Here is a 23,910-nt window from a genome sequence, read left to right on the forward strand (position 1 = left end):
ACCCAATTAGAAACACAACTGTATAATACAATAGCCAATCAGCCGCAGAAATGTGAGTTTTCTACAACCAATCACCTAAACGAAGAGAACTTCCTTTGGGCGGTGACCAACCAATCACAGAACATTAGGGTGCCTTAGTAGCCAATCAGAGAAGTCAAGGGAAAAGGAGAGACCAATCACTAGCAACGTGCTTTTCAAGACTAAAAAAGGAGGTGCAAATTACGGAAATGAATAAGTGACAGGCCAGCCGACCAATCGCGAGAAGACAGGAAGTAAATAAGCCAATCAGACGAGAGAGGCGATGATCTGGCTACCGGGAATCTGATCCAACCATATACACAGTCACATCCTTTAATCGGCCGACGTTATCTTCGCTAGAATCGTTCCTACTGTACGGTGTGGCACAGATCACAATACCAGAATATCTATTACCTCACATGAGGCATAAGTTAATAATAGGAGATGCAAAGTAGATAACACCCGATATATGTAGTGATGTATATGCCCCACTAAACCCGATATACCACCAATAATGATGTATATACCCCGCTACAACCCATATACCCCCATTAATGATGTATATACCCCACTACACCCGATATACCCACAATAATGATGTATGTACCCCATATACCCCCAATAATGATGTATATACCCCACCCCCCATATACCCCAATAATGATGTATATACCCCACTACACCCCATATACCCCCAATAATGATGTAACTACCCCACTATACGCCATATACACCCAATAATGATGTATATACCCCACTACACCCCATATACCCCCAATAATGATGTATATACCCCACTATACCCCATATACCCCCAATAATGATGTAACTACCCCACTATACGCCATATACACCCAATAATGATGTATATACCCCACTTCACACCAAATACCCCCAATAATGATGTCTATACCCCACTACACGCCATATACCCCCAATAATGCTGTATATACCCCAATACACCCCATATACTCCCAATAATGATGTATATACCCCACTACACCCCATATACTCCCAATAATATATATATATATATATATATATACCCCACTACACCCCATATACCCCCAATAATGATGTATATACCCCACTACACCCCATATACTCCCAATAATGATGAATATACCCCACTAAACCCCATATACTCCCAATAATATATATATATATATACCCCACTACACCCCATATACCCCCAATAATGATGTATATACCCCACTAAACCCCATATACTCCCAATAATGATGAATATACCCCACTACACCCCATATACTCCCAATAATGATGAATATACCCCACTACACCCCATATACTCCCAATAATGATGTTTCCTGGTGCATCCTACGTTTTCCTATGGGATAGAGAATAACAATGAATTAGCAGTAGTGATTGACTGTCTCCCTATAATCTCAGTCAATGTCAATGAACACACAAGTTTTTTCTTCTGCAACAGCCCTGCCGATGCATAGGGTAGGAAGTTGTTGCGGTTAGCACATTCTCCATCTTAGGAGCTGCCCAGGGAGACTGATCACCTTTCTAGGAGGCCCCCAATGTGGGGAACTTAGTAATTGCAGCTGAAACCACTGCCTGGGAAGGCAAGAGTTAACATATCTGTTGTCATTAACCAATTATACAAGATGTTCTTACTGTGAAGATGATTAGAGAGTGCTGCCACCTGACTAGGGGAGTATAAAAACCCCTTATGGGCGGAAGGACATGGTCTTGGTCAGTATATTCCAGAAGCAAACGAGCACTTGCCTGTGTTCCACGAACCAGTGTCACCCTACCAGGAAGAAGAGATGCCTCAGGCCATTTCCTGACACCTGTTGCGAGTCAGGAGACTGAGCCCCAGAGCAGAGGTCCACTGTCTGGACTGGGCTCCATCTACCAGTCAAGACTAAAGCTATTACCAGGCTGTGAGCGACCCTTCCTGTGGACCAGCTATCTCCTACCAGATTTCCAGCTCTGCTGAACCTGCTGCTGATGTTTGGCCGTTGTTTGCTGTTCAAGTTCCAATAAAGAACTGTGAGTTGATTTGCGCAACGTTGCCTCCGTCTGATCCTTGGATATGGCTGCTTCACCATACCGGGCTCCTCACCCATCACCCAGGGACTCATCTTACAGACACCTCAGGGGTTGTCCAAGGCAGAAACCACTGCATCAGCCTCTCCCTCCATATTTCTTGCCTACTGCCGCAGATGACCTTCCTGGTGTTCCAGCTACAGCTCCAGGTTCTGGGGTCCCATGTCAACAGTTCCAGCGTCCACCAGTGTTCCTGATGTTCCTGCTGAGATGATCCTGCCAGCGATCGACTTCCAGGTGGTGAGAGCTTCTGCTTCACAGGTTCATCCTCCAGCTGCATTGGAACGGGTTCCAGCATCATCCGTTCCTGCTATAGCACATGTTTTCGCAACCTGCAGTCCTGTTACAGCCACAGCTGCTAGATGACATCTCTGTGGCTTCTGCATCTACCTCTGCAGTTTCAGTTTCACCACCAGATATCTCCAGACGACAGATCCAGCCACTTCTGCCTTCACTCAGGCTGATGATCTTCCTGCTCTAGCCCCAGCTGATACAGGTGACCTCCCAACTTTGCCAGCAGTTCCTGATCCCGCCACCGAGTGTCTCCAGCCGGCTGTTGTGCTCACTGCACCCTTAGTGGATGTGGTTCTGTAGAGGGATCCGGATGATGTTCATGATCCAAAACAACTCCCTTAAGAGAGCCCATAACAAGATACTGTATTACTTTGTATGTATTCTACCGATTTTTCTCCCAGTTGGGCTGAGCCCAAATTCCCCTTCATTGCTTGAACACCAGAGACATTCCTGGACTTATTCCCAGTTGTGCTAGAATGCACCCCTCTCTGCTGAAAGTCGACACTATCTATTTTCTTCTAAGGACTGTGGCCCTCATCACAAGATTAGATCCTTCTTTACTTTTCACTTCATCAAGGACTGTGCCCAGAGAATGGACTCTAGTGCAGCTGAGGTCTCTGAGAGACTCTCATTTATTGTTGTTGCTATCAAAATTTGCCTTCCCTTTCAGGAAAAGTGAATGTGATATTACAACTACCACTATGTATACTTTGCCTTCCCTTTCAGGTAAAAAAGACTATCATTATTGATATGATCATATAATATAATATTTTCCCCTTTCTTTTACAGGGATGAACATCTCTATTGTTGCTACTAAAAATTGTTACATTGTGTAATGTTATCTAACGTTTCTAAGTCATGCACCCAGGGCCGATTCTAGCATATTTGCTGCCTGAGGGGAAACTAAAATGCTGCCCCCCCCCCCTTCAGTAGCCTACTCCCATACCGTTATCCACACCCGCTTCAGTAAAATGCTGAAAACTTTACTAACAATTGTTAACATCCCCCACAGGCAGCTCACTGTCACTCTATGACTGACTACAGATTCTGAGAGTAATTACTGGCATCTAGTACCTTATAGATGCTTTTCCATCAGGAGGACTTTATTGTGGGTTTTACGCATCATAGCTGAATTTATGGCCAGATGCCTTCAGCTCCGTGCAGCACATCTCCACCCGGTGTCCCTAAAAATACCACAGTCACCTGGATAAAGCATAAAGTCACAGGGATAACAACACTATGCTCCTAAATGATATATACTGCTCACAACACAACTGACCACATGCTCCCCCACATATAAAACATCCCATTATTTTATATATTATATATACTACTGGCATTATAGCATGTACAGCACCCCCTCTAATATATTCAAAGGCCTTTTATATACCTCCCTCCATTAAATTATATACAGGCCCTCTTCTTCTTCTGGCCCCCATATACAACCCTCCCAGCTTAGTTATATTCTGTACCCTATTAACAGCCGCTCCCTTGTTTAATTGAAATCCAGCCCCATATACAGAATTCACTAGTTTAGTTATAAACAATCTCCCATATAGTCCACTACCCCAGTTGAATTTGTATCTGACCCCAATATATAGCCCACCCATTCTAGTTTAATTATATATAGCCTCTTATATAGTACCCCCAGTTTAATTAATATGTTGCCCCCATATTTAGATCCCTTCAGTTTTTCTATATAGTTCCCCCTAGATTATTGATTAACTTGCCCCACATATAAATTCCCCCACCGCAGTCTTATTATATTCAGAAGCCCCCCTCACAGTTAATTTATTTACAGCCTAACATATAGCCACCCGCCAGTTTATTAATATTATGTACAACTATATAGAATTCCCCCATCCATTCTAACTATATACAGAGCCTCCCAGTATTAAGAGTATCCGGCCAGGTACCCCAGCCCCCCCCCCCCTTCCCCAGTTTGATGCATACTTTGCTAATAAAAATAATAAAACGTATACTTACATGCCACATCTTCTCCAGGCTCCCGTCTTCCTCCGCCACGGCTCCGCGCAGAGACACAGGTGGCATGACGTCATCACCCGCTGCCTGTGTCCTGCATAGTATGGAACGGCTCAGTCGTTAGAATGCTGAACCCTTTGATAAGCTTTTCAGCCAGGTGGAAAAGACTGTGGGGCACATTTACTTACCCGGTCCAGTCGCGATCCAGCGGCGCGTTCTCTGCTCTGGATTCGGGTCCGGCCGGGATTTATGAATGTAGTTCTTCCGCCGTCCACCAGGTGGCACTGCTGCGCTGAAAGTCATCTCATCGCTCCGGAATGCACCACCTCGGACCAGGTGAAGGTAAGCGCTCCCCAAGCGACACTTTTTTGGTTTTTAAATGCGGCGGTTTTCCGAATACGTCGGGTTTTCGTTTGGCCACGCCCCCCGGTTTCCGTCGCGCGCATGCCGGCGCCGATGCGCCACAATCCGATCGCGTGCGCCACAATCCCGGGGCAATTCAGGTACAATCAGCGCAAATCGGAAATATTCGGGTAACACGTCGGGAAAACGCGAATCGGGCCCTTAGTAAATGACCCCCTGTGTCTGTGTTAAATCCTGACCGCAGGCTAAGGCCGGCGCCACACATAGCGCTTTGTATGCGCACGCAAACGCAGACAAAGTCCCGCCCACCGGGAATTAACGCAAAACACCGGCGGCTCGTTCGCGATCACAGGCGTTTCCATAGAAACGCCGATGCGATCGGGCCGAGGCCCGCCCCGTTGGGCGCGACTTTGTTTGCGTTTTCAAACGCAGACAAAGCAATGCATGTGGCACCGGCCTTCAGCAGGCCTGCAATGAAGTTGAAATGTGTTTTGGGGGAAAAAGTTCAATTTCTAGACTTTGCAATTCATTGCTGTTAAGCTGATCGCTCTTTATAACATTCTGGAGTAGTTGCAAATTGCCGTTATAATATCTGAAACAGGAGACTTTAATAAAATTAACATTTGTATCATTCTCAAAACTTAGATATGTGGAGGTAGCTAAGCACGTGTAGCGGTATAAGATATGGGGCGGGTAGTGCAGCACACATGGCTTTTGTACATGTGTGGTGGTAGAACAGCACCTGTGGCAATGTTACATGTGTGGTGGTAGCAGAGTACGCGTGGCGGTATAAGTGTCTGTGATGGTGGTGGAGCATGTGTGAACGTATTAAATATTAGATATGTGGCAGTAGTGGAGCAGGCGTGGCGGTATAAGATATGTGGCAATATTAGATATATAGTGGTATAAGTTTATCTGGCGGTATTAGATATGTGGACCTATTAGATATGTGGTATATAGATATGGCGGTATAAGTGTATGTGGCAAATATTTGATATGTAGCGGTATAAGTGTATATGGCGGTATATTAGATATGTGGCGGTATTGTAGAAGATATTAGCCATAGCAGTGATGGCGTCAGCTGATGGTGTAAATATATATATAAGGCTTCTGCTGTATATAGAAAACCTTTAAAACTTCACATTTTGACATAAAACTCATTTATTTGATAAAGTCCTAGAAGACAAGTCCAGAGACTGACGCCAGGGGGCGCTGCGCCCAGGTCACCTCCTCCTCTGTATAGGGGGAGGAGCTACCTGCAAGTATCCACCCTGGCCTCTGCCAGCCGTCTAATAGACGTACTGCGCATGTGCTCATTAGCTGCCGCCCACCGAGCTGTCTGCTCCTGTGCAGCTGATTCCAGGAAATCTCGCGAGAGTTTGCGGAGCGAAACCCGGAAGTTACAACGGGAGAGCGACAGATTCCGAGTCCTGTCACCGAGAGTATCACAGGTGAGGGGAGATATACACCTAACCCCTGTATACCTGTACTGTACCTCATATGCACCTACCCTCTGTATACCTGTACTGTACCTCATATACACCTACCCCCTGTATACCTGTACTGTACCTCATATACACCTAACCCCTGTATACCTGTACTGTACCTCATATGCACCTACCCTCTGTATACCTGTACTGTACCTCATATACACCTACCCCCTGTATACCTGTACTGTACCTCATATACACCTACCCCCTGTATACCTGTACTGTACCTCATATACACCTACCCCCTGTATACCTGTACTGTACCTCATATACACCTACCCCCTGTATACCTGTACTGTACCTCATATACACCTACCCCCTGTATACCTGTACTGTATATATACACCTACCCCCTGTATACCTGTACTGTACCTCATATACACCTAACCCCTGTATACCTGTACTGTACCTCATATACACCTACCCCCTGTATACCTGTACTGTACCTCATATACACCTACCCCCTGTATACCTGTACTGTACCTCATATACACCTACCCCCTGTATACCTGTACTGTATATACACCTACCCCCTGTATACCTGTGCTGTATATACACCTACCCCCTGTATACCTGTGCTGTACCTCATATACACCCACCCCCTGTATACCTGTGCTGTATATACACCTACCCCCTGTATACCTGTGCTGTATATATACACCTACCTCCTGTATACCTGTACTGTACCTCATATACACAACCTACCCCCTGTATACCTGTGCTGTATATACACCTGCCCCCTGTATACCTGTGCTGTATATACACCTGCCCCCTGTATACCTGTGCTGTTATATACACCTGCCCCCTGTATACCTGTGCTGTATATACACCTGCCCCCTGTATACCTGTGCTGTATATACACCTGCCCCCTGTATACCTGTGCTGTATATACACCTGCCCCCTGTATACCTGTGCTGTATATACACCTGCCCCCTGTATACCTGTGCTGTATATACACCTGCCCCCTGTATACCTGTGCTGTATATACACCTGCCCCCTGTATACCTGTGCTGTATATACACCTGCCCCCTGTATACCTGTGCTGTATATACACCGGCCCCCTGTATACCTGTGCTGTATATACACCGGCCCCCTGTATACCTGTGCTGTATATACACCGGCCCCCCTGTATACCTGTGCTGTATATACACCGGCCCCCTGTATACCTGTGCTGTATATACACCGGCCCCCTGTATACCTGTGCTGTATATACACCGGCCCCCTGTATACCTGTGCTGTATATACACCGGCCCCCTGTATACCTGTGCTGTATATACACCGGCCCCCTGTATACCTGTGCTGTATATACACCGGCCCCCTGTATACCTGTGCTGTATATACACCGGCCCCCTGTATACCTGTGCTGTATATACACCGGCCCCCTGTATACCTGTGCTGTATATACACCGGCCCCCTGTATACCTGTGCTGTATATACACCGGCCCCCTGTATACCTGTGCTGTATATACACCGGCCCCCTGTATACCTGTGCTGTATATACACCGGCCCCCTGTATACCTGTGCTGTATATACACCGGCCCCCTGTATACCTGTGCTGTATATACACCGGCCCCCTGTATACCTGTGCTGTATATACACCGGCCCCCTGTATACCTGTGCTGTATATACACCGGCCCCCTGTATACCTGTGCTGTATATACACCGGCCCCCTGTATACCTGTGCTGTATATACACCGGCCCCCTGTATACCTGTGCTGTATATACACCGGCCCCCTGTATACCTGTGCTGTATATACACCGGCCCCCTGTATACCTGTGCTGTATATACACCGGCCCCCTGTATACCTGTGCTGTATATACACCGGCCCCCTGTATACCTGTGCTGTATATACACCGGCCCCCTGTATACCTGTGCTGTATATACACCGGCCCCCTGTATACCTGTGCTGTATATACACCGGCCCCCTGTATACCTGTGCTGTATATACACCGGCCCCCTGTATACCTGTGCTGTATATACACCGGCCCCCTGTATACCTGTGCTGTATATACACCGGCCCCCTGTATACCTGTGCTGTATATACACCGGCCCCCTGTATACCTGTGCTGTATATACACCGGCCCCCTGTATACCTGTGCTGTATATACACCGGCCCCCTGTATACCTGTGCTGTATATACACCGGCCCCCTGTATACCTGTGCTGTATATACACCGGCCCCCTGTATACCTGTGCTGTATATACACCGGCCCCCTGTATACCTGTGCTGTATATACACCGGCCCCCTGTATACCTGTGCTGTATATACACCGGCCCCCTGTATACCTGTGCTGTATATACACCGGCCCCCTGTATACCTGTGCTGTATATACACCGGCCCCCTGTATACCTGTGCTGTATATACACCGGCCCCCTGTATACCTGTGCTGTATATACACCGGCCCCCTGTATACCTGTGCTGTATATACACCGGCCCCCTGTATACCTGTGCTGTATATACACCGGCCCCCTGTATACCTGTGCTGTATATACACCGGCCCCCTGTATACCTGTGCTGTATATACACCGGCCCCTGTATACCTGTGCTGTATATACACCGGCCCCCTGTATACCTGTGCTGTATATACACCGGCCCCCTGTATACCTGTGCTGTATATACACCGGCCCCCTGTATACCTGTGCTGTATATACACCGGCCCCCTGTATACCTGTGCTGTATATACACCGGCCCCCTGTATACCTGTGCTGTATATACACCGGCCCCCTGTATACCTGTGCTGTATATACACCTGCCCCCTGTATACCTGTGCTGTATATACACCTGCCCCTGTATACCTGTGCTGTATATACACCTGCCCCCTGTATACCTGTGCTGTATATACACCTGCCCCCTGTATACCTGTGCTGTATATACACCTGCCCCCTGTATACCTGTGCTGTATATACACCTGCCCCCTGTATACCTGTGCTGTATATACACCTGCCCCCTGTATACCTGTGCTGTATATACACCTGCCCCCTGTATACCTGTGCTGTATATACACCTGCCCCCTGTATACCTGTGCTGTATATACACCTGCCCCCTGTATACCTGTGCTGTATATACACCTGCCCCCTGTATACCTGTGCTGTATATACACCTGCCCCCTGTATACCTGTGCTGTATATACACCTGCCCCCTGTATACCTGTGCTGTATATACACCTGCCCCCTGTATACCTGTGCTGTATATACACCTGCCCCCTGTATACCTGTGCTGTATATACACCTGCCCCCTGTATACCTGTGCTGTATATACACCTGCCCCCTGTATACCTGTGCTGTATATACACCTGCCCCCTGTATACCTGTGCTGTATATACACCTGCCCCCTGTATACCTGTGCTGTATATACACCTGCCCCCTGTATACCTGTGCTGTATATACACCTGCCCCCTGTATACCTGTGCTGTATATACACACCTGCCCCCTGTATACCTGTGCTGTGTATACACACCTGCCCCCTGTATACCTGTGCTGTGTATACACACCTGCCCCCTGTATACCTGTGCTGTGTATATCACACCTGCCCCCTGTATACCTGTGCTGTGTATACACACCTGCCCCCTGTATACCTGTGCTGTGTATACACACCTGCCCCCTGTATACCTGTGCTGTGTATACACACCTGCCTCCTGTATACCTGTGCTGTGTATACACACCTGCCCTCCTGTATACCTGTGCTGTGTATACACACCTGCCCTCCTGTATACCTGTGCTGTGTATACACACCTGCCCTCCTGTATACCTGTGCTGTGTATACACACCTGCCCTCCTGTATACCTGTGCTGTGTATACACACCTGCCTCCTGTATACCTGTGCTGTGTATACACACCTGCCTCCTGTATACCTGTGCTGTGTATACACACCTGCCTCCTGTATACCTGTGCTGTGTATACACACCTGCCTCCTGTATACCTGTGCTGTGTATACACACCTGCCTCCTGTATACCTGTGCTGTGTATACACACCTGCCTCCTGTATACCTGTGCTGTGTATACACACCTGCCTCCTGTATACCTGTGCTGTGTATACACACCTGCCTCCTGTATACCTGTGCTGTGTATACACACCTGCCTCCTGTATACCTGTGCTGTGTATACACACCTGCCTCCTGTATACCTGTGCTGTGTATACACACCTGCCTCCTGTATACCTGTGCTGTGTATACACACCTGCCTCCTGTATACCTGTGCTGTGTATACACACCTGCCTCCTGTATACCTGTGCTGTGTATACACACCTGCCTCCTGTATACCTGTGCTGTGTATACACACCTGCCTCCTGTATACCTGTGCTGTGTATACACACCTGCCTCCTGTATACCTGTGCTGTGTATACACACCTGCCTCCTGTATACCTGTGCTGTGTATACACACCTGCCTCCTGTATACCTGTGCTGTGTATACACACCTGCCTCCTGTATACCTGTGCTGTGTATACACACCTGCCTCCTGTATACCTGTGCTGTGTATACACACCTGCCTCCTGTATACCTGTGCTGTGTATACACACCTGCCTCCTGTATACCTGTGCTGTGTATACACACCTGCCTCCTGTATACCTGTGCTGTGTATACACACCTGCCTCCTGTATACCTGTGCTGTGTATACACACCTGCCTCCTGTATACCTGTGCTGTGTATACACACCTGCCTCCTGTATACCTGTGCTGTGTATACACACCTGCCTCCTGTATACCTGTGCTGTGTATACACACCTGCCTCCTGTATACCTGTGCTGTGTATACACACCTGCCTCCTGTATACCTGTGCTGTGTATACACACCTGCCTCCTGTATACCTGTGCTGTGTATACACACCTGCCTCCTGTATACCTGTGCTGTGTATACACACCTGCCTCCTGTATACCTGTGCTGTGTATACACACCTGCCTCCTGTATACCTGTGCTGTGTATACACACCTGCCTCCTGTATACCTGTGCTGTGTATACACACCTGCCTCCTGTATACCTGTGCTGTGTATACACACCTGCCTCCTGTATACCTGTGCTGTGTATACACACCTGCCTCCTGTATACCTGTGCTGTGTATACACACCTGCCTCCTGTATACCTGTGCTGTGTATACACACCTGCCTCCTGTATACCTGTGCTGTGTATACACACCTGCCTCCTGTATACCTGTGCTGTGTATACACACCTGCCTCCTGTATACCTGTGCTGTGTATACACACCTGCCTCCTGTATACCTGTGCTGTGTATACACACCTGCCTCCTGTATACCTGTGCTGTGTATACACACCTGCCTCCTGTATACCTGTGCTGTGTATACACACCTGCCTCCTGTATACCTGTGCTGTGTATACACACCTGCCTCCTGTATACCTGTGCTGTGTATACACACCTGCCTCCTGTATACCTGTGCTGTGTATACACACCTGCCTCCTGTATACCTGTGCTGTGTATACACACCTGCCTCCTGTATACCTGTGCTGTGTATACACACCTGCCTCCTGTATACCTGTGCTGTGTATACACACCTGCCTCCTGTATACCTGTGCTGTGTATACACACCTGCCCCCTGTATACCTGTGCTGTGTATACACACCTGCCTCCTGTATACCTGTGCTGTGTATACACACCTGCCTCCTGTATACCTGTGCTGTGTATACACACCTGCCCCCTGTATACCTGTGCTGTGTATACACACCTGCCCCCTGTATACCTGTGCTGTGTATACACACCTGCCCCCTGTATACCTGTGCTGTGTATACACACCTGCCCCCTGTATACCTGTGCTGTGTATACACACCTGCCCCCTGTATACCTGTGCTGTGTATACACACCTGCCCCCTGTATACCTGTACTGTATATATACACACCTACCCCCTGTATACCTGTGCTGTCTATGCATATCTACATCTAAATGTATTTATCTGGTGTAATCTTCCTGTCTCCTGTGGGGGGCGTTGTTGCTTTCTCTGACTTTCCTGTTTCTCTTACAGATGCTGCAGCTTAGTAAATGCTGTGCGGTGCGGACTGTGACGGTAGGTAAATCATGACTCTGCTCCTCTGCCAACTGCACCCCCACCCCCCTCCGCTGTCGGTGGTGTCCATCCCCCCACCCCCGGCTCCGCTGTCGGTGGTCCCCACCCTCCTTTTGGCTTTCTGAGACTCTTTTCTTTCCCTCTTCCTCCTGTAGGGGGCAGATGGTTCGTGCTGATATTATGAGCCGTGGGGTCCCTCCCGGCAGCTCCAGCTCCCCCCGCAGACGCTTGGTACTGGGAATCCTGGTCCTGTTGCTGGTGGACATCATCTGGGTGGCCTCATCAGAGCTGACCTGTGTGAGTGGACACCCATTTATATACACATCGCTGTGTCACCGCCCCCCTCCCCTAAATACACATCACCACCCCCTCCCCCAAATACACTTCTCCTCACCTGCTGTCTCTTCCTCCCGCAGTACATCTTCCAGGAGTATAACAAGCCTTTCTTCAGCACATTTGCCAAGACCTCCATGTTTGTCCTGTATCTGCTGGGGTTTGTGGTGTGGCGCCCATGGAGACAGCAGTGGACAGGCCGTCTGCAAAGGAGGAGCTCCACACTGGTAAGTCGTTCCTCCCCCCAAAGCTGGTCCCTTATGGAGTGGTGGGCCCGAGTAGGTATTTGCCTCCCGGAGTGGTGGGCCCGAGCAGGTATTTGCCTCCCGGAGGGGTGTTCTCGGGCAGGTATTTGCCTCCCGGAGGGGTGGGCCCGAGCAGGTATTTGCCTCCCGGAGGGGTGGGCCCGAGCAGGCATTTGCCTCCCGGAGGGGTGGGCCCGAGCAGGCATTTGCCTCCCGGAGGGGTGGGCCCGAGCAGGCATTTGCCTCCCGGAGGGGTGGGCCCGAGCAGGCATTTGCCTCCCGGAGGGGTGGGCCCGAGCAGGCATTTGCCTCCCGGAGGGGTGGGCCCGAGCAGGCATTTGCCTCCCGGAGGGGTGGGCCCGAGCAGGCATTTGCCTCCCGGAGGGGTGGGCCCGAGCAGGCATTTGCCTCCCGGAGGGGTGGGCCCGAGCAGGCATTTGCCTCCCGGAGGGGTGGGCCCGAGCAGGCATTTGCCTCCCGGAGGGGTGGGCCCGAGCAGGCATTTGCCTCCCGGAGGGGTGGGCCCGAGCAGGCATTTGCCTCCCGGAGGGGTGGGCCCGAGCAGGCATTTGCCTCCCGGAGGGGTGGGCCCGAGCAGGCATTTGCCTCCCGGAGGGGTGGGCCCGAGCAGGCATTTGCCTCCCGGAGGGGTGGGCCCGAGCAGGCATTTGCCTCCCGGAGGGGTGGGCCCGAGCAGGCATTTGCCTCCCGGAGGGGTGGGCCCGAGCAGGCATTTGCCTCCCGGAGGGGTGGGCCCGAGCAGGCATTTGCCTCCCGGAGGGGTGGGCCCGAGCAGGCATTTGCCTCCCGGAGGGGTGGGCCCGAGCAGGCATTTGCCTCCCGGAGGGGTGGGCCCGAGCAGGCATTTGCCTCCCGGAGGGGTGGGCCCGAGCAGGCATTTGCCTCCCGGAGGGGTGGGCCCGAGCAGGCATTTGCCTCCCGGAGGGGTGGGCCCGAGCAGGCATTTGCCTCCCGGAGGGGTGGGCCCGAGCAGGCATTTGCCTCCCGGAGGGGTGGGCCCGAGCAGGCATTTGCCTCCCGGAGGGGTGGGCCCGAGCAGGCATTTGCCTCCCGGAGGGGTGGGCCCGAGCAGGCATTTGCCTCCCGGAGGGGTGGGCCCGAGCAGGCATTTGCCTCCCGGAGGGGTGGGCCCGAGCAGTTAGTATGTGCATTGCTCAGTTATTTATTCACACGCTATAAGGAGGAGATGCAGGAGTGGGAGGAGTCCTGACCCTTGGAGCTTACACTCTATAATGTGGATCTGGGTATATTTCCTTCTTTCTGTCACAGTTTGTGGATGCGTGTGCTGCGGAGCGTGCAGGGAATCACTCTCTGGTAAGTCCCTCCTGTGCTGCTTGTCCCCAGGAGTTGTCCTGCACTGTCACCCAATGTCTGCTCTTGTCCTCAGAGTGAACCCCTCTACGTTCCTGTCAAGTTTCATGACCTGCAAAATGAGAAGATCTTGAACGCAAGTAATAACAAGACGGGTGAGTAGTGACCTCCTTGTATGACCTGGCATGTGTGTTTGCCTACACCCCTTGCTATCCCCCCTGAGGAGAGCGCCGCAGCCCCCTATACCCCCTGCTGCCCTCCTGTGAATGACCCGTGATGTCCTCTGCAGCCACCAAGAAGCCGCGGGTTCGGTTCAGTAATCTCATGGAGGTGCGGCAGCTGCCGTCTAGTCAGGCTCTGGACGCCAAATTATCTCGCATGTCCCACCCTGTGGCCCGAGAGAGTGATCCAGAACCAAGAGCAGGCGGGAAATTCACCATCTGCCAAGTGGCCAAGATCAGCTTCTTCTTCTGCTTTGTGGTAAGAGCCATGAGGGTTCTCCCTGGCACCCGTGTACCCTGAGCTCTCCACATTCTCTGTTTTTTTTTTTTTTTTCTTCCCAGTGGTTCTTGGCCAATTATTCCTACCAGGAGGCGCTATCCGAAACGCAGGCGGCCATAGTCAACATCATCTCTTCCACATCAGGTAAGTGCACAGACAAGTTACCCCTTATTGGTGGCTGTGGTGGGTGCCAGAGAGCACCATGATGATATATATGAAGTGCCCCCCCCTTATTCCTGGGGTTGGTGGGACCTGGATATTAAATGTATACAGATCACTATGTCCTGGCTTTGCTCACTCCCGCAGGACACTTATTCTCTGAGTGGCCTGACAAGCAGTGGGGGCGCCATTTTTTTTATCTTGTGGCTTATTTTTCAGGCCTGTTCACACTGATCCTGGCGTCCATCTTCCCCAGTAACAGTGGCGACCGCTTCACCCTCTCCAAGTTCTTGGCTGTGGTCCTGAGGTGACTTGTATCTCTGTTGTGTCTCTGTCTCTGGCCCCCTTATCTGTCTCTACCTCATGGTTTGTCCTCTTGTCTTCACAGTATCGGGGGCGTGGTGCTTGTCAGCCTATCAGGATCCGACACTTCTAGAGATAAGGACACAATAGGTAAAGTCTTATCCATTATAATATCCTAAACTGCCATAAGTCTGGAGGGGATGGGTGGGGGGGGGGTGAGCTTGGAGGGAAGGGGAAGGCCAGGGAGGCGGGGTTAGCCTTGGGGGAAAGGGAGGAGAGGGGGCGGATTAGCTTGGGGGGTGAGGGAGGATTAGCTTGGGGGGCGATGGGGGTTAGCTTGGGGAGGAAGGGGAGGTGAGGGGGCGGGATTAGCTTGGGGGAAGGTGAGGAGAGGGCCAGGATTAGCTTTCGGTGGGAGAAACGGAAGGGATTAGCTTGGGGGAAGGGTAGTTGGAGGAGGGTGGGATTATCTTGGGGGGGAAGGGGAGGTGGAGGAGGGTGGGATTATCTTGGGGAGGAGAAAGGGGAGGGATTATCTTGAGGGAAGGGGAGTTGGAGGAGGGTGGGATTATCTTGGGGGGAGGGGGAAGGGGAGTTGGAGGAGGGTGGGATTATCTTGGGGGGAGGGGGAAGGGGAGTTGGAGGAGGGTGGCATGACTCTGGGGGGGATGGCTGACCTTGTGACTTTCCCTTTCCTCCAGGGTCACTGTGGTCTCTCCTCGGGGCTCTGCTTTACGCTGTTTATATTGTCATGATAAAGAGGAAGGTGGACCGAGAGGAGAAGCTGGACATCCCCATGTTTTTCGGTGAGAATTGGGGTTTTTAAATAACAGTGTACAGGACAGGGGCTTCAAGGGGAGGGCCCAGGGTGATTGGAGCCTTTGCCCACTAATGAGGGGGAGTGACTATAGGGGGCTCCATGTGACTGCTTTGTCTTTTAGGGTTTGTTGGCCTCTTTAACCTCCTCCTCCTGTGGCCTGGGTTCTTTCTGCTCCACTACACGGAGTATGAAGCGTTTGAGGCTCCCAGTAGACTGGTCTGGATATACCTGGTGGTCAATGGCCTGGTGGGCACCGTGCTTTCTGAGTTCCTCTGGCTGTGGTGAGTACCCGATGTGTGATGAGGGGCTGTCCTGTAGTTGTCTGCTGCGATGTTCTGCAACGGTCTGCACAGTGCTGGAGTATTGGCTGCAATGTTCTGCAGCGGTGTGCACAGTGCTGTCCTGTTAGTGGTGCTGGAGTATTGGCTGCAATATTCTGCAGCGGTGTGCACAGTGCTGGAGTATTGGCTGCGATGTTCTGCAGTGGGGTGATGTGCTGTGTCTCTTGCAGGGGCTGCTTCCTGACCTCGTCACTGGTGGGCTCCCTGGCCCTCAGCCTCACCATCCCCCTCTCCATCATAGCTGACATCTGCCTGCAGAAGGTACGGACACCCGAGTGCCCCCATTGTGCTAATACTTCAGCCGAGATATTGTTGGTCGCTTCCCCCCCCCCCCCCCAAGCTATTGTCATTATGACCCCCAATCTATTGTCATTGCCCCCACCAAGCTATTGTTGTGTCCCCCCCCTATATATCGGCCCCTCTGATATTTGCCGCCCTCCTTCTCTGATGGCGCACCCCTATGTGTCGCCCTCTCCTCTGATGGCGCACCCCAGTGCATTATGGGACATGATGCCCCCTTTGCTTGTTGTCTCGTTGCAGGTGCATTTTTCCTGGGTTTTCTTTGCGGGGGCGCTCCCGGTTTTCGTCTCGTTCTTTGTGGTAACGCTGCTGTGTCATTATAATAACTGGGACCCGGTGATGGTGGCCGTGCGCAGGATCTTTGCCTTTATATGTAGAAAGCATCGGGTGGTGAGGTAGGTCCTTGGCCTCTTATCAGACAATTGTGACCATTTATGGGCTAATTACTTGCTCCCAACGAGCCGGACCCTAATCAGCGGATTAACAGAATATTGCCGCAGGCAAGAAGATTTATCCCATATCCAAGTGCCAAAAATGAGAAAATAATAAAATATAACTTTTATTAGATCTCGGACAAAAAGTTTTCCGGGCAAAATAGAGTTGGTTTACAGTTGTTAATAAAGTGGTTTCTTTGAAAAACACGACTGGGATGTGCAGTCACAATTCCGATGGAGACTTCACTGCTCCGTGGCTTATGGAGACCGTTCACAGGTTATTCCGGGAACCTACCACGACGATTCTACCTATAAAGGTAGAACAGGTGGTAGGTGCATGTACGGGACGTGGGGATAGCCCATTTTAGAGCTAATCCTCACAGCCCTCACAGCGGCTACTGGGGCGTGGAGTAGCCGGACATGAGGCTACACTTCACGGCTACTCCACGCCCCAGTAGCCTCTTTTCTCCTCCTACCCTGACATCTTAGGCGCGCAGCTCCTCGTAGCTGTCCCCCTTGCCCAGGAAGCCAGCGTTCTGCGCATGCGCAGTTTCTCCGGCCTCGGAGCAGTGGCTGCACGACCGCGGGCATGTACAGAACGCCGCCTTCCCGGACAAGGTTGGAGCTGCGCGCAGAAGATGTCAGGGTAGGAGGAGTTAGGAGTTAGGGTATTAAAGTTTTAAAAAGTTAGCGGGGGATGTGAAGATTAGCTCTAAAAAGAGCTATCTCCACGTCCCATACACCCACCTACCACCCAAGACGTCGCTCGAATGGTTCATGAACGTTTCGGAGGTCACGCCTCCTTCCTCAGACATGCGTATCTAAACATTTCCCTGGCAGTATCCGGAAGTGTGCATCAAACAGGTAAGTTGCATATTAAAGTGAGTTTAGTGATAAACTTTCATTTTTTTTTTATACCAAAATATCAAATTACAACATATTTATTATTTATAAAGTTAACATATACAAAATACTCTAAATATATTCTTGCTGGCTTCTACTTCTTCTAATATAGTCCATTTGAGTTCTGATACACTGGGGCAGATTTACTTACCCGATCAGGATAAGGTAGTTCCCCCGATGTCCACTAGGTGTTGCTGCTGCGCTGAAGCTCATCGGATTGCACTGGAGTTCACCGTCCTCCGTTTTTTTTTTTTTTTTAAATGCGGCGGTTTTTCCGAATCCGTCAGGTTTTTTAATGGCCACGCCCCCTCGATTTCCGTTGCGTGCATGCCGGCGCCACAAATCCCGGGGCAATTCAGGGAAAAACGGCACAAATTGGGAAAAATACGGGAAACCCGACGAAAATGCGCGAATCAGACCCTTAGTAAATGACCCCCATTGTGTCTGTGTTGACAGAAATGTTTAGCTAGTGATGTTTCGCTATATTTCTTTTCTTTCTTATCTATTGTGTTTGTGGTGAGATTTTTTCCATAGTTTTTTTAATAGCTGACCTGTGCTCATTTAACCCCTTGCCCGGTGCCCTCATCATAGCCGGTAAGACTTTGCTGCATATTGCTAGCACCAATGCCGGGTGTTTTCCCGTCGATCGCTGCTGGCCATGCTACCTGCGGCTTCAAAAAGATGGGGCCACTCCCTGTGACGTCACCGGGGAGCGGTGATCCGTCCTTGGGTCTTCCGTAGACCCGAGGCTGACTCGTATTAACCCTATCATTACAATGTGCTGTGAGTGAAGAGGAAAATCCCCATATACTGCCATACTGTAATATCCGTATTTCCCTTTAATGTTTACTTGAGTGCCTTTCATTGGATGTGTCATTTTATTTCCTTTTATAATTGAACTACAGTTCTGAAATGCGAGACAAGGGAAAGCTCCTGTATGTCCCGGATGCATGCAACTGTTGTCTAGATTTTTTTTTAATTTTTTTATTACTGTATTTAAGTTCACATTTCAGGAGGTTCCAATGTTTTAAAATATATAATTTTTTTAATCATATTGGCGTGACGATTGTAAGTGAAAATAAACAAATGATTTTTCTTTTCTGTTTGTTTGGGTTTAGTGATTCTGAATTGAATAAATCCACTCTTTTTAATTCAGATTCTGTATCTCCCCATGCATCAAACAAGTCATCCACGTATCTTAGCCACAATTTGACGTGGTGACTGTGTTGGTGGAGGGGGAGGTATTGATCTTCAAAAGCAGATATAAAGATATTAGCTAGTAATTAGCCTGTACCGTATTTTTCGGACTATAAGGCGCACCATCAATAAATTCCTGCTAAAACATCTAGGTTCATATAGAAGGTGCACCGGATTATAAGGCGCACCTGATTATAAGGTTGGATGACCAGCAGGTGGCAGACCTGTGCACAGTACAAGGCAGCTGTTGTATGTAAGTACGGTTTATATATAAGGCGCACTGGACTATAAGGCGCACCTTTGATTTCTGAGAAAATGAAAGTTTTTTTTGTGCACCTTATAGTCCGGATAATACGGTAATTGTAAAAAGAAATCTGAATCGAACCTAAAATAGTTCTTTTTCAATACAATCTCTAATAGGGCCATAATAACTGCATTTTCGACCAATTTTTCTCTGATTATTTCTATTCCCTCATCGGTTTGTTTGTATTAAAGCTTTTGTATATCCATTGTACATAGTAAAGCGACGTCATTAAGTTGTAAAGTCTGAATACTCCTCAATAAATCGCTGGTATCTGTCAAGCAGCGAGGGAGTTTTTTTTGTATACTATAGGTTGAAGAAGGCTATCAATGTATATAGACAAAGGGTGAAATAAAGAATTCACAGCGGATACGACAGGGCGTCTTTTTAAATTTTTGTGGATTTTTGGAAGTAAATATAATAGAGGGGTTCTAGATTTATGAAACATTTTGCTGTATTTTTATCAACAATGTTTGTTCTTTTATAACTTCTTGATGTGTCTGTTTATAACTTTTGGGAGCGCTAAATGAGCTTGCTGCCGCGCTCGTTACCTGATACATACACTGTATCCAGGGTGGCTTCTGTATGTACTGACACTAGATGTCAGTGTTGTTATCACCATTTGTTGTACTTCACGTAGCTGTGGATTGCTACAAAGTATTCACTCGCTGACACTACCGTCAGCAGCAGTAGTTTCTATATTACAGGCTATTAGGCCTCTCCTACAGTTAACTCTGTCTGCACTTCAGAGCTATTCATTCATTGCTGCTTGTATCCAATTGCTCCACACACACACACATTTGGGCAGATTTATCAAGCTGTCTGAAAGTCAGAATATTTCTAGTTCCCCATAGCAACCTATCACAGCTCAGCTTTCGTTTTACTTTGATCATGAATATTTTAAAGGGGAGCTTTGATTTGGTTGCCATGGGCAACTAGAAATAGTCTGACCTTCAGACAGCTTGATAAATCTGTCCCATTGTATTTAAAGTTCATAGACTATTAGCCCCCAACATGTTACTCTGGCTTCCTCATTTCCCCTGAGGAGTACTGGCGAAACATGTGATAATGGGATAAATCTTCTTGCCTACGGCAATATTCTGTTGATGAGTTAACCCCGCCAGTGCCTCTTGTTCTGAAAGAAGTAATCAGCGGATGACACTATGAAAATAAACTTTATGTAATCATCCACCAGGACATCGGAGGACACCGAGCAGAGCGAGAGCCTGATCCCGATGCACAGCGCTGGACCGGACAACAGCGACACTAACTGCTCCTAACCCCGGGGGTAAGGACCCATATTATTACTGTTCTGTCCTCATACATGACTGTATGATCATCTCCTCTCCTCCACTACATGACTGTATGATCATCTCCTCTCTTCCACTCCATGACTGTATGATCATCTCCTCTCCTCCACTACATGACTGTATGATCTCCTCCTCTCCTCCACTACATGACTGTATGATCTCCTCCTCTCCTCCACTACATGACTGCATGATCACCACCTCCACTACATGACTGTGTATGATCATCTCCTCCTCCACTACATGACTGTATGATCATCTCCTCCTCCACTACATGACTGTATGATCATCTCCTCTCCTCCACTACATGACTGTATGATCACCTCCTCCACTACATGACTGTATGATCATCTCCTCTCCTCCACTACATGACTGTATGATCACCTCCTCCACTACATGACTGTATGATCACCTCCTCTCCTCCACTACATGACTGTGTATGATCATCTCCTCCACTACATGACTGTGTATGATCATCTCCTCCACTACATGACTGTGTATGATCATCTCCTCCACTACATGACTGTGTATGATCATCTCCTCCACTACATGACTGTGTATGATCATCTCCTCCTCCACTACATGACTGTGTATGATCATCTCCTCCTCCACTACATGACTGTGTATGATCATCTCCTCCTCCACTACATGACTGTGTATGATCATCTCCTCCTCCACTACATGACTGTGTATGATCATCTCCTCCTCCACTACATGACTGTGTATGATCATCTCCTCCTCCACTACATGACTGTGTATGATCATCTCCTCCTCCACTACATGACTGTGTATGATCATCTCCTCCTCCACTACATGACTGTGTATGATCATCTCCTCCTCCACTACATGACTGTGTATGATCATCTCCTCCTCTCCTCCACTACATGACTGTGTATGATCATCTCCTCCTCTCCTCCACTACATGACTGTGTATGATCATCTCCTCCTCTCCTCCACTACATGACTGTATGATCACCACATCCTCTCCTCCACTACATGACTGTATGATCACCACATCCTCTCCTCCACTACATGACTGTATGATCACCACATCCTCTCCTCCACTACATGACTGTATGATCACCACATCCTCTCCTCCACTACATGACTGTATGATCACCACATCCTCTCCTCCACTACATGACTGTATGATCACCACATCCTCTCCTCCACTACATGACTGTATGATCACCACATCCTCTCCTCCACTACATGACTGTATGATCACCACATCCTCTCCTCCACTACATGACTGTATGATCACCACATCCTCTCCTCCACTACATGACTGTATGATCACCACATCCTCTCCTCCACTACATGACTGTATGATCACCACATCCTCTCCTCCACTACATGACTGTATGATCACCACATCCTCTCCTCCACTACATGACTGTATGATCACCACATCCTCTCCTCCACTACATGACTGTATGATCACCACATCCTCTCCTCCACTACATGACTGTATGATCACCACATCCTCTCCTCCACTACATGACTGTATGATCACCACATCCTCTCCTCCACTACATGACTGTATGATCACCACATCCTCTCCTCCACTACATGACTGTATGATCACCACATCCTCTCCTCCACTACATGACTGTATGATCACCACATCCTCTCCTCCACTACATGACTGTATGATCACCACATCCTCTCCTCCACTACATGACTGTATGATCACCACATCCTCTCCTCCACTACATGACTGTATGATCACCACATCCTCTCCTCCACTACATGACTGTATGATCACCACATCCTCTCCTCCACTACATGACTGTATGATCACCACATCCTCTCCTCCACTACATGACTGTATGTCTGGTGCATGTATCGGCATTCTGTTTGTATTATACATTTTTCTTCCTCTCTTCTTCTCCAGGTCTTTGGACGTATCTTATACTTGAGGGACCCCGGTGTTATTCCCCTCTGATCCCTTCTCCGGTGACTGGAAGCTGCTCTAGATTGGTCTGCACAATGACTCCACTTGTGGGGAGGCGTTTGATCGTCACTTGTGAAGAGTTTCAGGTTTTTTCCAGGTCGTGTCTTGATATTGGGTCATAAAGGTGGAAATCTTTTGTCCTGGACTTGGCAGGTCTTGTGCTGATGACCTGGTCCAGGCCATCGGGTAGAGATGTGAGGATGAATATGGCTTGAGACTTTGAGATGGAGCCTCGCTGCCGACTGGTGAAGATGTAGGGTTCCCACTGGCTTCAGTCATGTTACATCGTGGTTTGTGTTCATTCTCCCACGGGGAGGTGGTGGGGGCTAGCACCCTGCAGACTGTGCTTTTCGTCGCCTCCTGCATCACCCCGCACACTGTGCCCCACGCCTCCTCCTGCAGGGGGGGCCCATCACCCCGCAGACTGCCCCTTGCCTCCTCCTGCAGGGGGGGCCCATCACCCCGCAGACTGTGCCCCTCGCCTCCTCCTGCAGGGGGGGTCCCATCACCCCGCAGACTGCTCCTTGCCTCCTCCTGCAGGGGGGGCCCATCACCCCGCAGACTGTGCCCTTTGCCTCCTCCTGCAGGGGGGGCCCCATCACCCCGCAGACTGTGCCCCTCGACGCCTCCTGCAGGGGGGGCCCATCACCCCGCAGACTGTGCCCCTCGACGCCTCCTGCAGGGGGCTCCTACGAGCCGTCTTCACATCTCAGGTTGATTCTCTCTGTGATTATTAATTTTTCAGGAAATGTTGATTCTCTGAATAAATATGAATTAGTTTTGTGAATAATTAATGTCTCCAGGGTGACTGTAGTCTTTGAGGATGAGGTGTGACACAAGAGCTTACAGTCTATGAGGATGAGGGGTGACACAAGAGCTTACAGTCTATGAGGATGAGGGGGGGGGACACGAGCTTACAGTCTATGAGGATGAGGGGGTGACGCAAGCGCTTACAGTCTATGAGGATGAGGGGGTGACGCAAGCGCTTACAGTCTATGAGGATGAGGGGGTGACACAAGAGCTTACAGTCTGAGGATGAAGGGGACACAAGAGCTTACAGTCTATGAGGATGAGGGGGGACACAAGAGCTTACAGTCTATGAGGATGAGGGGGTGACACAAGAGCTTACAGTCTATGAGGATGAGATGATGTGACACAAGAGCTTACAGTCTATGAGGATGAGGGGGTGACACAAGAGCTTACAGTCTATGAGGATGAGGAGGTGACACAAGCGCTTACAG

At 49.5% G+C, this 23,910-nt stretch overlaps 1 protein-coding gene across 1 annotated transcript; it reads left to right on the forward strand.

Annotated features, from left to right (window-relative positions):
• Positions 1–6,044: 6,044 nt before the first annotated feature.
• Positions 6,045–23,459, forward strand: SLC35F5 (solute carrier family 35 member F5). Its single transcript, XM_072122184.1, has 16 exons — positions 6,045–6,188; positions 12,195–12,236; positions 12,392–12,533; positions 12,653–12,796; positions 14,105–14,149; positions 14,223–14,301; positions 14,436–14,626; positions 14,710–14,791; positions 15,026–15,113; positions 15,195–15,259; positions 15,811–15,915; positions 16,051–16,210; positions 16,441–16,531; positions 16,811–16,965; positions 20,601–20,693; positions 22,610–23,459. Exons 3-15 carry the CDS (start codon positions 12,399–12,401, stop codon positions 20,683–20,685), a joined length of 1,425 nt encoding a protein of 474 aa, XP_071978285.1. The 5' UTR covers positions 6,045–6,188; positions 12,195–12,236; positions 12,392–12,398; the 3' UTR covers positions 20,686–20,693; positions 22,610–23,459.
• The last annotated feature ends 451 nt before the right edge of the window (positions 23,460–23,910 follow it).

The sequence above is a fragment of the Engystomops pustulosus genome, chromosome 8, assembly GCF_040894005.1.
Source record: "Engystomops pustulosus chromosome 8, aEngPut4.maternal, whole genome shotgun sequence".
Lineage (NCBI taxonomy): Eukaryota > Metazoa > Chordata > Amphibia > Anura > Leptodactylidae > Engystomops > Engystomops pustulosus.

Coding starts and splice junctions, on each gene's coding strand:
- SLC35F5 (XM_072122184.1), top strand. CDS start 12,399: ATGGTTCGTGCTGATATTATGAGCCGTGGGGTCCCTCCCGGCAGCTCC. Junction 14,302..14,435: donor CGCAAGTAATAACAAGACGG/GTGAGTAGTGAC, acceptor TGTCCTCTGCAG/CCACCAAGAAGCCGCGGGTT. Junction 16,532..16,810: donor CTGACATCTGCCTGCAGAAG/GTACGGACACCC, acceptor GTCTCGTTGCAG/GTGCATTTTTCCTGGGTTTT.